The following is a 17,116-nucleotide window of genomic DNA, read 5'->3' as shown; positions in this document are numbered from 1 at the left end:
AAGAACTCAGTTGACAGATAATAATCACTATCAATGTAAGCCAAGACAGGGTTAAGTAAAAGATTATTGTGATAAAAGAAAATCTATCTATCTGTGAAATTGTTTTCCCGACTGACTCCAATGCTGCTGAATATTGCCTGTTTATAATATGTAGTAATGTAGATAGTAACTGATTATTATATAAGGTTTCTTAGGTTTGAGTTCGTTTGTTTGTAATGTTTGTGTCCGTTTGGAGATTAAGATAAAATAAAGTATATGAGACTCGCATGTGAAAAAAGTCATATATTCATCAATCGTATTTCTTATGAGGTTTATCTAAAACAGTTTTAAATATCTACAAGACCTACTAAAACGTTTCTAGATTTGAAAGTACCTACGTGAGTTTAAAATTATAGCTTTTTGGTTTTACAATGACCAAGTCAATATGTTCTTTTAACATTATATGCGGTGAAACATATCAAGGTATGTATATCTCTTATTATATATAAAATTCTCGTGTCACAATGTTAGTCTGCATACTCCTCCGAAACGGGTGGACCGATTCTCATGAAATTTTCTGTGCATATCGGGTAAGTCTGAAAATCGGCCAACATCTATTTTTCATATGTACCACGGGCGAAGCCGGGGCGGACCGCTAGTCTTTATATACATTGATGGAAATATATTTACAAATAAATGATTTCCATATTATTAACGCGCATACTTCGTGAGAAATATGATACATTTGCTTGTAAATCAGGCGTATGCATCTTTGATCTTTTTTCAGAGCCCTTCAGCGATAATTGACGGCTAATAATAAATCTAACTGCGCTAATCAAGTTGTGTGGAGCTCACAGCTGCGTTTAATTTGTCTGAACATTTCTTTGTGCTTACTTGTGAAGCTTTCGTAATGGTGCGTTCATATTGGTGTCGTTCTAAAACAGTTTTATGGGGAAGTTATGTATTTATTTGATAATTAGTTCGGTCGGTTTATTAAATGTACAATGTTACCTTATTTAATTTGAAAATAAACAACCTTTCACCCTGCGACTTCGCTCTCATTGTTTTCTTACATCAAACTCTTTTTTCTCTTATAAGAGGTGTTTTACATATACCATGTTCATATAAAAGCACTAGCGATCGGCCCCGGCTTCCTAGCTACATATAAGCTTCCTAGCTTATAGCGATTCCACGATCAATAGGAGGAATCTTTGAAATCAGTCGTGTAGTTCCTGATATAAGCAGGTTCAAACAAACAAACAAAACTATTCTACTTCTAGGTCATAACTGAGAATAATACGTAAAAATAACAATATGCAAGCACCCTAACTTCTCCTATAATGAACTTCTTCAATCTTTGCTCCTTTTGCCAATTATTAACAACTGAAGACTGTTCTCAAACGCTCGGACGGTTTTTAAAATTACAGATGGCTTGATTTATCTTGAACACTAGATAAGTTGAGCACGTTCCAATGGTTTTATTTATGGATATTTAATTGCCTCACACAAACAACAGTGTAGTTAAATAAATTGTACATTTTTTTAGTTTAAATAGAATAATAGGTACTATGTGTAATACTCTCTATTAAGTTGATCTCCTGTAAGTATCGACACGTTTTTAATATGTCGTGTAGAATGATGAATAGATTTAGATCCCTAGCAGGTATGTGAAATACGATAACTTTATTTTAATTATTGAAGTAATTTTATAAAAGTAGGTACCTACTTCTATAACAAAATAATAACAACGACAAATGTTACAATCACAAGCTAAACAATAATAATACCTACAACATGGAAAAGTCATATTAATTCCATACTATATTGAGGTTAGGAAAAATAAATATTTGAAGTATAAAAATCGAGGTAAAAATAACAATGTATTTGTTAAGTATTTCTTGAAGAAGTCTCCCTCTCCTCAAGGGACTTAAGAGATTGTACAACTATTTTGTATTAAAAATATTTTGGATATAATGTTTATCTAGGCTAACCTGAATAAATGATTTCAGAGAGCGCGAAAATAGGAGGGACATACATTTATTAAATAGACTAAAATTTTGTAGGTTATTTATAAAAAATAATGATCACAATAATTCTAATTATCACCTAGATAAATATTAAACATTTGTATGATTAAAAATAATATTTATTAAGCGAAATAAATTGTTATTATAACATTTTTATTATGGAGTTCTGTAGGACGGTCTCTTGAGAGTAACACAGGAAGCAATGGGAAATTCTTACGAAGTATAAAGAGAATGAGAAAAAACCAAAGCCTTACATTTACATTTGTATTGTAATAAAAATTAAGAATAAGGGAACTACAGACTTCATTACGTACTTGTACCTAATATGAAATTCGCCTCAGCAACAATATTAACAAGTTTATCTTGCTCCGATAGCTAATTGAACCATTGTGACAAACGGAATGCCAGACATATTGTTATCTCCCTACAACCGGACAACCACACATGATGATCCCTCCGCTCCCATTATTCCACCTTCAGACCCTTGTGTATTGTCAACTGAAGGCAGTATCAGGGGTCAACCTTAAGTGGTGGCTCCGACCTACCATATAGTGTTATGTTGTATTTGTAAACGCTCAGCTGTGAACGAAATATTTCACCGTTTCCCGTAGCGTAGGTATAACAACGTCTGGTTGCTTGTATTGGAAAATTTAAGACAGGTTTATTTACTATTGGCCTTTAAATCTGGTTTGTTATTAATTTCTATACATAATTTCAGGTTCGTCACTACAGGTATTTTGTTTTTCTAATTCTGAAAATTGCTTATTAGAAAATTCATAAATAATGTTTATTTTGTTAATTTAATTTAGTAAATTTTAAATCCATACTTCCATACTAATATTATAAATGCGAATGTAACTCTGTCTGTCTGTCTGTTACTCAATCACGTCTAAACTACTGAACCAATTTTCATGAAATTTGGTATGGAGATATTTTGATACCCGAGAAAGGACATAGGCTACTTTTTATCCCGGGAAAATGACGCAATCCCGGAAATCCCACGGGAACGGGAACTATGCGGGTTTTTCTTTGACTGCGCGGGCGAAGCCGCGGGCGGAAACCTAGTTTCAAATAAATGTAAAAGCTTTTAGTACATTTATATAATTGTGGTTAAAATGGGCAATGAAATTAAATGTACTAAATAAACATAATTATAAATTAGTAACTATTCCATCGTATCGATAACAATATTGTAATCGTATCACGGGTCATTCGTAATTAATTATAATGTTTGTTAAATTAATTAAAACAAACATTAATATTAAATGGTGCCACACAAGTAATTTGCAAGTGGGTCGCGGCTTATTTATTAAGTGAGGCAATATTATTCATAATGCAATAAGTAATATACATAGAGACTATTAATTTAAATGTGTAGCACATTTGAGTTATGACTCTAATATTATAACTTGACTGACACTGAGTTCTAATAGATGAGTGATTAGCGCTTATAAAAAATATGTTAATTTATTGTCGCTTTTGAGTCCCTAAATTTGGAAGATTTGAACTATAGTAGAGCCAATTTAATAGGCAACATTTGACGTCTATCAATTTTATCTTCATAGGGTGGTAACCTGCTTAAAAACATCGATTAAAGTGAATTAATCGATACGGACTTGAAACATTTGTCAATCGAACTTGAAACACATGTCAATAATTTATGATAATTTTTATTCCCAAGTAATCAATGCATTCGATTCTAGATGTCAGATTTCGATTTTTAGAGTAACGTCTCTGGTATTTAAAAAGAAAAAAGGTTTATTGACACAAAATTGTAGCGACGTCAGTTCTTTAAATCAGAAATTGTTTATTATGTTTAGAATGGTTTATCGGTAAAATCAAATCCTAAAATTACTTGTATCGGTCATTATTATTATAAATATGTAATCGTAATTGAAAAAAGTTAAACAAATGTGCAGTTCTAACAAAACGAACTATCATGTTATTCTATGTCGTGGTTACTAGGTTACGTTGTTGAATTTTGTTGAACTGTCAAATGTTGCCTATTAAAATGGCTCTACTATAGGTTTCATAATTTGTTTTAAAATGTACAATATGGCCCAAGAAAAGCAACATTAAACAAAAACGAAACTAGAATAAGGTGATCAATTTAATATTTTGCCCTATAATATTAACTTTATTATTGCTCTCTGTAAATATGTATGAAATAATACACATACAACAGATTTAATACCCATTAATTGCAAAGAGCTGTACTACAAAATGTCGCGCCACATTTTAAGTATAAAGACAGAATTTCGAGTGGCTATCGCATGACCGACTATACTACGCTTTACAATTTAACCGATTTCCATACAAATTAAACTGAATACAGCTCTGAATACGTAAGCGCTGTCATTACGCACTGCATCCTCTCTGATTGAAATTTTAAGTACTAACTCGACCGTAATCCGTTGTTCGCTAACAGAAATTAATTACTGATACATTGTTTCCGATATTATTTATTGGAGACGGGGCAGTAGAATAATTGTATCATGTTTAAGGTTTAAGGTTTCATGATATTGTATCAGTTTTTTTTGCGTTATGAGAGTCAGATGTTAAATGTTAGGACTAAGTCAAATTCAAATTATATTTATTTGCAAAAATGTAGTTACAAATTAATCTCTCTCGTAGTCTCTTATGAAAGCTGAAGTAGTATCTACTAAACTATATTGGTGAAAGTTTAACTGGTAGATAGCTTGGTAACTGAAATTTAATAAAATGATAGACTACTAATAGCCAATAGGGTCGATGTTTATGTAAGCTATTTTTATAATGAACATTAATCTATACGTAGGTACCTAAGTAGTAATTCTTCATTGCCTGACATTTTGATTTTGCATAATAGGACTACCAAGATTTTTATTAAACCTATAAAATAGAAGCCGCAATTTCAGAATTCAATTGAATTTGATCTCAAACATTCATTAATTCAGGTAATAACAATAAAATTTGCGCATCGTAAAAAATAAATGTGAGAGTATCAAAGATGGAATAAGTAGAAGGAAGGATCTATAAATATAATTACGTTCTGTAGATAACATAATCATGAATGACAACATAAAAAGAAATTTAATTAATGCTCAGTTCAAAAAAACATTTACGGTGAAAAAGGAATATGAGACAAAATATAACGTAGGCGGAGTCGCAGGCAACGGATAGCAAAATTATATTTTCCATCCATGTTTAATATTAGGGATGTAACGATACCGATACCGATACCGATATATCGGCCGATATATCGGCAAGCCGATATATCGGTATCGCCGATAATAAATCAACCGATACCGATATTTTTTTATTAAATTCTTTCTTTTCTTTTATGTTTTTGCATTGTATTCATTCATATTGTTTTATTTCTGTTTCTGTAATAGTGTTAAGGAAGAGCGGAACCTCCTGACACAAGCATTTTATTTGGTTACTAGGAGTGTTCCAATCACAAATTTGTTTATGTAAAGGAAAGAAATAAATAATTTTGAATTTTTTTAATTTTTAACGTGATAACGTTTTTAAAATCGTTTTAGTCCCGACTAAAACGATTTTGATGACATGTTCATAAACTTGTGTCACACCAAAACCTCACGAGCGCGATCGCAGGTATAACGAGAGAGAGACGGACCGATCTCCCGTTTCATCTCGAGCGCTGCCACTGCATTATGTTATCACGTAAACATCTTGATCGTAAACCTACTTTACAAACAACCAATTTTTTTGATATCAAATAATTCAAAAACCCGCGCCCAATGAACGATGCGGGAGGCCGCCCGCGCGTGCGCACTTTGTTTTCTGAAAAAACTCTACCAATAGTAAACTTTTATTAGGTACTGATTGTATGTGTATTACTTAAAGTTTAACTGACTTCGTAAAATAATAATACTAAAATAAATGGTTTTGTTGTTTTTTGATTTGGCATTTTTATTTAAAAGAATACGATTAACAGTTGTCTCTGTTAAATGTTGGTAACTTTTTATGCATAATTCACTATTTATTTTTCTACCAAGCCATCGGTATCGGTATCGCCGATACATTACTACAAATATCGGTATCGGTATCGTATCGGCAAAATCATGTATCGTTACATCCCTATTTAATATGTTCAAACGCGTACATCTGCCAATTTTAGAACTTGCAAGGAAAATAAGAGGTGAAACGATTATAAAGAAAACACCGTGTTCAAATATCGACTCATTTTTTATGCATACGGGCCTTGCATACAAATGTTAAACGAAAAAAAGGTATTTAGCTATTGTTCAACCTTATTGCCTTGTGTGAGCGGCAGCTCACAAATAAATACCAAGTGTTTCGACATCGTATTGAATACTAATTATTTACTAAGGTATTCCTGCTTTTAATGATTATTGTGTACTAAAAGAACTTTTATGGATGTTTATGTGATTCATGTTTAATGTTAATTGTATGTGCGGGTGGTCTTATAATAGAATCGGAGGTGAATAAAATAATAAATTGATTAAAATAAAATTATAAATTTACATGAAATTTACCTACGTTTTCTACGTGTGCAGTGGTTTCTAAATCGACGCCGTTAAAATATATATTTGTATTATAATTAAATGCTCTTATGTTGTTATCTTGATTGACCCATATTGGATTTTGTATGTTCATATGATTAGGCTTAGGAAGTGAACAGTTAAGAATACTATTTAAGCTCGAATTATTTTTTATCGGGATTCAACTTACCTCTATTATATACCGACTGTTAAATTTAAAGTAGATATGTTTCCTATTACCTACAATTACAAGGTTTTACAAGGTCTTACACAGACAAGTTGAAAGCTCACTCAAACACGTCGACACATATTTATTACCCCACTAGTTCGCAAATGCAATTCTGGTACCAATAAGATTTGTATAGTTCGATAAATTGCATGTTGACACGCTGTATGGCACGTTCCAAAACGCTAATTGGCTCGCCCATTCAAGATTTTGAATACAAAATAATGTAAATGTAAGCTAATATTTTCATGAGTCATTACTTTCATCATAAGTAATTATAAACAGCGAGTTGTATGGCTTGACATAATTGCAATAAGTGACGTGGTTGTTGAAGCATATTCGTGATATTGTTGCGAAATGTTTGCAATCCAAAATGGAAGTAAAGTTGTAGTATTTAATGCTTCTGATAGATAACGCTGCAAATATTTAAGCACTTTAGACAAACAAACTCATTGAAATGAAATTAAAATTAAAATTATGATTATCAAACCTTGGTTTAAGTAAAAATAACATATGATACTCTATTCTTAAAATTAATGAAATTCCAAATGTTCTAAAGTGTATAAAGTTAGTTAAATAAGAAACTATCAGAATGTATATCTGAATAATCTGACACTGATAAATAATAGAATATAGTTCTGTTGAGCCTTTTGTTAAAATCGGAGAGGTGACAAATTCGGTTGTATTATTTATGCTTGAAACTTTATTTAAGTAACTCTATCCCATTTTCTTCTTTTCCATGACTTAAATGCTAAAAAACGCTTGCTACTCCGTCATTTTATTTGAAACTTAATTAGACATTAATTAGTTAATTAATTCGATTTACATTAATTACAAATCTTTGAACCTGCGGATTACGTCAAAAATTAACCATTCGTAAATCGAGCGAATTTCACTGTTTCCGAACGGATAATCCTTCGCTGTAACTAAAAGAGGATTCGGCAACCGCAAATTAAAATCCCTAAAATAGTTTTATAAATGAAAGTTAATTCGTTAAAGCGAGGGAAGTCAATCCAGCTAAATTATTAAGACTTAAGTAGGATCTAATCCTGTGAAGCGATAGAAGCTTGAATAAATCAACGCTGAACGAGCTTTAAAATCGCTCACGTGAAAATCTTCGGAAGACGCTATAAAACTTGATTTTACTTCGATGAACTTTATTTATGACTTGCTGATATCTGGACTGGATTTATTTGAATTTTTAATAGAGTTGATTTTTACAATTTTAATTTTAGAGTCTGATATCTGTTATGAGTAGAGCCCACGCAAATACAATAAGAAGCTTCTTTATAGCTGTTAAAGGAGTCGTAAAAACTACATACTTACCTAGAGTATAATGTATCAATAAATGAAGCCAAATGAACAGGAGCCTTAAAAAATATTTTATAGTATACTAGCGGCCCGCCCCGGCTTCGCCCGTGGTACATATGAAAAATAGATGTTGGCCGATTCTCAGACTTACCCGATATGCACAGAAAATTTCATGAGAATCGGTCCACCCGTTTCGGAGGCGTATGCAGACTAACATTGTGACACGAGAATTTTATATATAAGATTTTGTACTCTACAAAGAAGAAAATATTAGAACCAAAAATAACACGTAATTACCACAATACAAAGAAAAACCCAACTATTGAAAACCTATCTAGTCCATTGCATTACTTGAACGAGTAATAAAGAACAGTTTCCTTAATCACTAATTATCCCAGAGATAACAGGTCAGGCTATTAAATCACTGTTGATTAAGACTCGGCCCATCTGACGTAAAGCTGTAATAAAAACTAGATTGGAGCATCGACACATTGTTGTACCCAGATTTAGCCTCGAGGGACCATTGTCTTGAATTACGTATCAGGGATCCTTGGTCGGTTTAAAAACCCTTAAACTTGTTCGAAGTAATCAGAAATTATATAAAGGTTAAAGAGGTTAATGGTCTGTACTTTGTTCTGAAGACAGCTTTGAGACAGTGAAAGGTTTATAAACTTTATTATTTTTAAAGTTATTAATTACTTTGAGAGAAATTATTAAATGTCACTCTTGTTTAAAGTATAGAGTACAATAATTTTCATTGAATATTTTTCATTCATTAAATAACTGAATATCTTTTGTAGTGCCATCAGAAAACTCATAGATTGCATAACGTGTGATATGATATTTTTACCTTGTACTGAATGCTGAATTTTTGCACATTTTTCATGTCATCATATATTTATACGCAAAATTATAATCCATACTAATATTATAAATGCGAAAGTAACTCTGTCTGTCTGTCTGTTACTCAATCACGCCTTAACTACTGAACCAATTTAGATGAAATTTGGTATAGAGATATTTTTATAACCGAGAAAGGACATAGGATAGGTTTTATCCCGGAAATCCTACGGGAACGGGCATTTCTTTGACAACGCGGGCGAAGCCGCGGGCGAAAGCTAGTAATATATAAAAACAGAATATTAGGAATTAAATAGGTGTTCTTTCGCATGACCTAATAAATTCTAAGATTTGATTACTTTTTATGTGTTACGTGTATCGTGAATTTATGATTTTTATTAACTTTCAACGATACCCCACAGTGCATTTTTATCAAGCCATTTACAACACAGTGCCAAGAATAGATGCATTTACATAAAGTAAGAAACCTACTTAATTGCATTGTAATTAATGTGCTTATTAATTTAAATGCCTATTGGTATACCCAAAACAAAACAATAATAACACAATCCTCTTTAAACCGTAATCAACAATTTATCAGTTTGTAAAGAACCCGTTATATATTATTGGTTCGGACTTAGCCGTTCCTTTATTTTGCGTGAATGTCTTAAGGGGATCTTGTCTGTAACACGACTCCCTCGAGCGAGATGTTATTTTTGTGGGTCTGCCGGGAAATTCATCGGTCTTCATAATTTATGGAAATGCCGACAGACAGTTCAGAAATATTATAGAAAAAGTTCATATATTACTAACGATTTCTTTAAAGACAAGTCTCTATTAAATTGAAATGAACCAGAATAAAAGTATGTTTTTCGTGTTATCAAATTAGAAGGAGTTACTTGTATGACAGTTTTGTGTTAAGAACAATGAACGTTTTAAAAATATTTAAAATTTTCTATAATATTACATACATTTTTCACATTTTTTTAATATTATCTTCATTATGTCTATAAATCATGGCGTATTATCCAAATCCAAAGCTTTGCTCAAAAGCTGGATGTACTATCCGGGCACTTGAGAATTTATAAACATACGGACACATGAAATGTATCATAATACTAGTACCATAAACAGCTAAAAACTATAGAATACGATCTGTCAATTATTAAAAAAATATTGTGAAGTAAAAATCGAACTCATGGCATAAACAGTAGCATCCTACCACAACTCCAATAAATCTCTAATCGTAAAAATTTAATGGCTTATAAAACTACCTCTTAACCCATATCTATAGTTAATATAAAGCTTATCTTATTATAAAGCTGAACAGTTTGTTTGTTTGTTTGAACGCGCTCATTTCGGGAACTACTGGTCCGATTTGAAAAATTCTTTCGGAGATAGCACATTTTTCGAGGAAGGCTATAGGCTATACAGTAAAAGTTCCTTATTCGCGCTTCCTTCATTCGCGGTTTCACTATTCGCGGATGGAAAAAATGCGACCTAAATCTTGTATTCGCGGCCTAAAATTCGTTATTCGCGGATCGAATCGGTACATCGGTACATACATATATGTATTTACCTAAATAAAAACCATTCGTTATCCTTAGTAAACGCTTGAACTACAACTACGAATTTATAATGTCGACTAAAAAAAATGAAAAACGAGTAAAAAGTGACAAGCCATTGCCTAAACCTGAAGATAATACCTAATTAAATGGTAATTAATAAATATGTTTGGTCAAAAACTTAAATTAAACTGGTTTCTTTATGTATTTGCTTTTTTATTTCGTCACCTAAGAACGTATCCCCTATAACCCCATACAAATTACCATTCCTTATTCACGGTTTCTCTATTCGCGGCACATTTACGGAACCTATTACCCGCGAATAAGGAACTTTTACTGTATATCATGAATCATCACGCTAAGACCAACAAGAGCGTAGCAATACGGGTAAAACCGCAGGGCGTAGCTAGACTATACAATAAACACCACATAAATAGATAATCGACTATCGAAAAATACATACTTCACACATAATTTAAAGTTATTCCATGAAATAAATGTTAATTTAAATGTAAATAGCTGCATTTATTGCGTAGGTGTGGGATAGTCAGTCAATTATACTGGCATCGATAGTTGGTATTTGAATCTAAACATTATCTGCTAAAGATAAATCCCTTTGAATAATGGTACCTACGTATAATTACCTCGCTAATACTATTACCTATATTATAAGCTGTGAAATAATGAATGTGAGAGATAATAATGGAATGAATTAACCATAAATAATAATGGTTTAATGTGTGACTTGATATAAATTGATGTACTGTTATCAAATTATTGTACCTTAGTTTTTATTTTGCAAATATAATTTTTGTTTTTATTGTGTGACAAAAAGATACCTACTTAGATAAAATTTATAATTTGTATTAGCTGCATAAATACATAGAGGAGAGACCTGACTCTTATGAACTTTCTTTTGAATTATAAATCTAGAGATATTAATGTATTTATGCGAATTAGGACTTTATTATTACAGGAGTAATAAATCTTAATATTGCATCGTTATTTAATTCAATATAAATGTAAACCTTTGGAAATTAAAATATTATTCTTATGAAGTTGTATTAATATATTAACAACTAGCGGTCCGCCCCGGCTTCGCCCGTGGTACATATTTACGTTTTCTCTACATAAGAACCATCCTCGTACTTCAAGGAATATAATAAAAAATGAATTATCGAAATCGGTTCAGCCGTTCTCGAGTTATGCGCTTACCAACACATTTTGCGATTCATTTTTATATATAAGAAGATTACATTAATAATAGTTTAAATTCAACTGTCATGCAAGAACAATGACATTCGTTGTATAAGGGCCGTGTCAAACACACCGTCTGTCAGAGGTCAATAGAATTAAGGTCGAGACATACCGTTACAACGCTAATATCATAAATAATTTCATACAAAGGTATGGAAAAATTGAACTCTCACCTAACATTAATTTGTATTGAGTATGAAATATTGAGCTCGTAAATTATGAATTATGTAAGTAAGATGTACGGTTCAAATCTTTGTTTATGTTACTGTTATTTATTATTATAGAAGACAGTGTTGCTTAGGTTACACTTACATCTGTAAGCTTTTACCACGTGGGGTAGTGAACTTGAACAAATAATATTATACAGGAGAAATATAAAAATAACTAGAATATAGTGGCAAAGTAAACAAAGCTTATATTTAATAACAATGAAATAAACGCTTTATTCATTTAGATTAGTCAGTGATAAGCTAAAAATTGTGCTAGTACCTACCGAATAAATAAATTATGCGTTAATATTGTTCGTGCAGATATAGTCCATTTAAATCGATGACCTTATACATTACCTTCTAATGAAAGCCCTATCTTTTAAATCGTTTCCACCTAGAACTCTTAAAAGGACATAATAATGGTAAATATCAAAAATATGTTATGACGACTCAAAAGTGCTTCTAAAAGAAACCTAATTAAATAAATAAATGTTTGAGTTTGAGTTATTAATAAATACAAAGAGCGAAACCCATATTATTAACATTTTACATTGAAAATATTCTCTATTTGGAATCACGTTAAACAGGCGCCAAATGCTAACTAAACGCACTAAACGAACATTAAAACTAGTGCGCCTATAAATTAATTATCGCGGCAATTACTCTGCGTCTTGTTTACAGTCTTAACTTGTTAAGTGATTACGAATCCGCAACATGATAGGTCAATAGCATTGGATTCTTGGCGATTAAGCATGTTAACTAGTGTTAAATACGAAGACGACATACATCATCATTCATATTAATTCCTGTTGTAATATTTTTAAACGTTAAAGACTCAAAGCTCTTTAGTATATGCAAATTGCTTCATTGAACATAATCAGGCCAATGAATCAGACTTCATTAGTCAGCGTATACGCAAATCCTTATGCAAGTAGCGAATAAACTGATACACCCACCATCTGCAAATTGATGCAACACTCTATTATGAAAACTTATAGATATAATTTACTGTAACATCATCATACATTTCGTCTTACTTTAAAAATATAGAAAACTGCCTTCTTTTCGCAAGCATCAAATCCTCAAATCAACAATTTATCTTAAACAGCATTTTCATTAGAACTAAAGTTAAATAAATAAATGACAACATCACGCAAAGATTTATATTTTCACAATCTGAGGTAAAAACGTCGCTCTATTTAAACGCTAATTGATAACTGCCGGCTTAATATTTTAAACAAACCAAAAACATCAAAGCTTTGTCTATTCCGGATTCGTCATGTGCACGTGACAGACTGAAATTCCAAATATTTGCCAGACCGGTAACAGCTGACAGGTGCAGTGCGTTAGAAATATGCCGGTAACAAAAAAGTTGCAATATTCTGGAGGTTTGTCGTCCTTTGATTATATACGTCAACGTATATCGAAACGAGATAGTGACTTGCTTAGAAGAGATACACATATTGAACTACATTTTAAAAATAACATTTGTGTGATATATTTATACTTAATGGCAATTTAAGAACAAAAAATAAAAGATAATAATTGACATTGATATGAAATTTTTAAATATGTCAACCATTCGGATACAGAATTATCAATATTATGAGGAGAATCCTCTGTTAATTAGAGTCAGTCGATAAATTAATTAAAATGAATAATATAACTATATAAACGAATATGCCTATAATTGCTTGCCTATCGAAAAGTGGTCATGGCTATTTTTAATTATTTTAACTTTTATCGATATTTTTTCATCACCTTCATACTTTTGATAACCAAATGAAATTTATTTGACTTAGTTTTTGATACACAGAATATGCCTAGGTATGCTTGCCTACTCATTTCAGTGTATAACTACCTGGCAAGCAGGTGTAAACAGGTAAGTCAAAATAGGTGAAAAAAAAACCTAGGCATATTCTGTGTATCAAAAACTATCAGTCAAATAAATTTCATTAATTGGTTATCAAAAGTATGAAGGTGATGAAAAAAAACGATAAAAGTTAATTTAATTAAAAATAGCCATGACCACTTTTCGATAGGCAAGCAATTATAGGCATATTTGTTTATAAAAAATATTTAATAAAAAATACGTCTCATCTGGTTATGAGATCGGTGAAGGACGATCTCCCACGGGCTCTCCTACTATTTTAACAATGCAAAAATAATAAGACAAAACATTTTCAAATAGCAAATCGTGAAGCTTATAAGGCTTCTTAGGCACATAATACAGAAAAATGGCAAGAAACCTACAAAAAATACCACCTACAATATCGAAAACTCTACATACAATACCATTTTTCAATCCATTAAGTTTATATCTAAACTCACAAAGAGGGTAATGTAATCAATTACAAGTATATAAATGAAAAAGCGACCGCTGTCGACCCTCACCACTGTGTGATTGATTGGCACTCATGACTTCTGTTTCCTCACGATAATTAATACGAAGTGCAAAACCGAACTCAGTTTAATTAATTGCAAAAAACGGAACAATGATTGGTTTCGTTTAACTCTATAACGCTTTGAAGTGTTGGGATTAAATGGGTATTGTGAGTTGATTGTTTGATATTAAAATATATTTCAGTATATAAAATATATCAGTTTTATTGATTTTATATTTAAATAAACATAATAATATGTACTGCCTGTATGCTGTACCCTCATAGGAGGTCCGTGTCCCAGCAGTGGGAACATATCTGACGAATTCATGACGATAATTCAAGTGTTAATCGTAACTATACCTAACAAGCAAGGAACAATTCTTATAAAGTATGATAGCTACAGTTAATATTATCAAAAATCTCTCTCTCTCTCTCTCTTTTATTAAATAACTTCGATCAGAAATCACACTCGATGTATACTAAACAGTTCTAGGTACACTGCTTAAACTTAATTGTAGTATAGGCACAGAATAATAACTAGTAGCTAGCTAGTATAGATAGTCAGTTGATTTTCGTTTTTAACGTACGACCACAAGAAGATAACACAAAGATACATAAATAGTAATATATAATTAGTATTTATTAAGGGGTCAACATAAATTGGTCGCTTAATATCTACAATATTAAGTGTGACATAGCTTATTAGTTCAAACTCATTAACATGTACCTCATATAAATACAATACAAACTGTCATTTCACAGTGTATTACAGTCAGTATAAATAAAGCCTTGCAAATGCCTACCATTATAGTATTGCTTAATTCTCTTACATAGAGCTAAGGTACAACCTTTGTATAGGCCTCGGGTATAATTCAAATTTATAATCTTGTGAATTGTCAATTCATTACGGCAAACAAGCCAGTGTAGTAATAGGAAAATGTGTTATGAATAATATTAACACCAAGCAATTTAAATATTCATTAGCAGTAATAGATTTAAACAAAAAGACCTAGAAAAATTTGTGCAGTGCGATAACGTCACTTTTTATATAATATGATGTATGATAAAGATTTCACTTATCTCAACTCGTTTCTTTAAAATGTGAACATAATATATATATTATTTCGATAAACATATTTTAAGTTGATCTTGCCAAAATTCTATTCTATAACAAATTATTACCAGATTATCCCAATTACTACTGTAATGGTTGTGAGAAACCAATAAAAAGAAATAATTAGGTACTTATTTCTTTTTCTATCCACACTAAGGATTCACAATTCAATTGTAAATATCCTAATTTATTTGTAATGTAAGCTAAATTTAAATCGTAGCTCAATAATATTATTTAGGGCTTCAGAATTGTGAATTCGTCAATTAAACATTCGCCCAACCGCCATTGGACTTGCAAATAGTCAATTTTTCTCTTAACACCCCATAAATAAAGCTGAATATTTCGATTGTTTATTCTCGTTTTCAATCATGTAAGTAAATAAATATATGAATTCGTGTTGATATAGTATAGTTTCCATTATATGGAAACACAATTTTTGAAATAGATCAATTCGTTTTTGACTTCATTTGTAAAAAAAAATCGGAAATTTTATTTGAAACTTAGGTGAGAGAGTGAAATTATATTCGTTAATCTTAAAATAAAATTATTAAAGCATAAATATGATATTATAAGCAATAGGTACGATTTTATTGGAATACCAAGCCTGAAGAAAAGGCTATTCTATACTAATTATATTCAAAAATACATAATTCTATTTATGTATTTATGTATTTTAATTAAATTTATGTATTTATAAAACGACCCTAAAATTTAGCAGTTAATGTTTTGTTACTACATAATTAAAATTGTTATACTACCATTAACCTTAGTGGTAAACCAAACAGAAACTTACTATACTATAAAAATAATATAGGATTTTTATGACAATAGAATTTTTATTTATGAATTTCATGTTTCCTTTCAGATGGTTGTGGCTGACTCTTCTTATTCACGCGACGATTTGCTCAGCAAATGATGGCATATTTGGATCTAAATTCCCGAACGGTAAGAAATAAAAATTATACTTAAATTTTTAGCGCTTACTCCTGTTTTTCATAATACGTAGAGATTGTTATGGAATAAGATTTACTCAATTAGATAAAGATTTATATAATTTAATTTATTCGCAATTTAGTTTCTTTTCCAAGCAATAAATATAAAAAAATAATAATTTACTTACAAAATAATAACTATTAATTTATTGTTACGTGTTAGAAAACACAGAAATGCTACGTTTGAATTATTTAAAGATCATTTTATTTGATGCAGCTTCCGTACGCAATAACTCTTATTATACGAGCATTTTTATGGCCGGTACGGTTTAAATCTTAACGTTGATTACTTTTTAACGTTAAATAGTGATGTGTAAATCAATGGTTAAGTTGGTTGTGTTTAATTAAGCTTTTTCTATCATTTTGCTGTCTAATAAATGTATTACTACTAGCGCCATCTGTTTTTTGCGTGTGACACTTGAATTCACAAATTCAGTACAATTTAATTTTATAATACATTTTGGTTTTGAATTTAATTTAATCAATCTTAATATACACTTACCTACCTATAGGTAAAAATATCGTGAAAGCTTCAAAAGCTTTTTAACAATTTAATAAAAATCCACATCTCTGATCAACAAAAACACCAATCCTTATCAATTAAAATACTATCCATAGTTTTAAAACCATATATTATATACATTACATGAATCATGTTAATACGTACGTAAACATATTATGATATCCATGCCCGCATAATATCG

General features: G+C 30.8%; 1 protein-coding gene across 1 annotated transcript in view; it reads left to right on the top strand.

Annotated features, from left to right (window-relative positions):
- Nucleotides 1–17,116, top strand: part of LOC149904151 (uncharacterized) — a 134,135-nt gene that overhangs the window by 76,645 nt on the left and 40,374 nt on the right. Inside the window, exon 3 of the mRNA XM_090108148.1 lies at nucleotides 16,286–16,365. Coding sequence (XP_089964274.1) covers nucleotides 16,286–16,365 — 80 coding nt within the window. The remainder of the gene's footprint in view (nucleotides 1–16,285; nucleotides 16,366–17,116) is intronic.

This window comes from Colias eurytheme, chromosome 12 (genome assembly GCF_061535395.1).
Source record: "Colias eurytheme isolate Ceu_HAF_F1 chromosome 12, ilColEury1 Martin Lab GWU primary, whole genome shotgun sequence".
NCBI lineage: Eukaryota > Metazoa > Arthropoda > Insecta > Lepidoptera > Pieridae > Colias > Colias eurytheme.
Note: the sequence above shows the minus strand (reverse complement) of the source record. Positions and strands in the feature narration are given on the sequence as shown.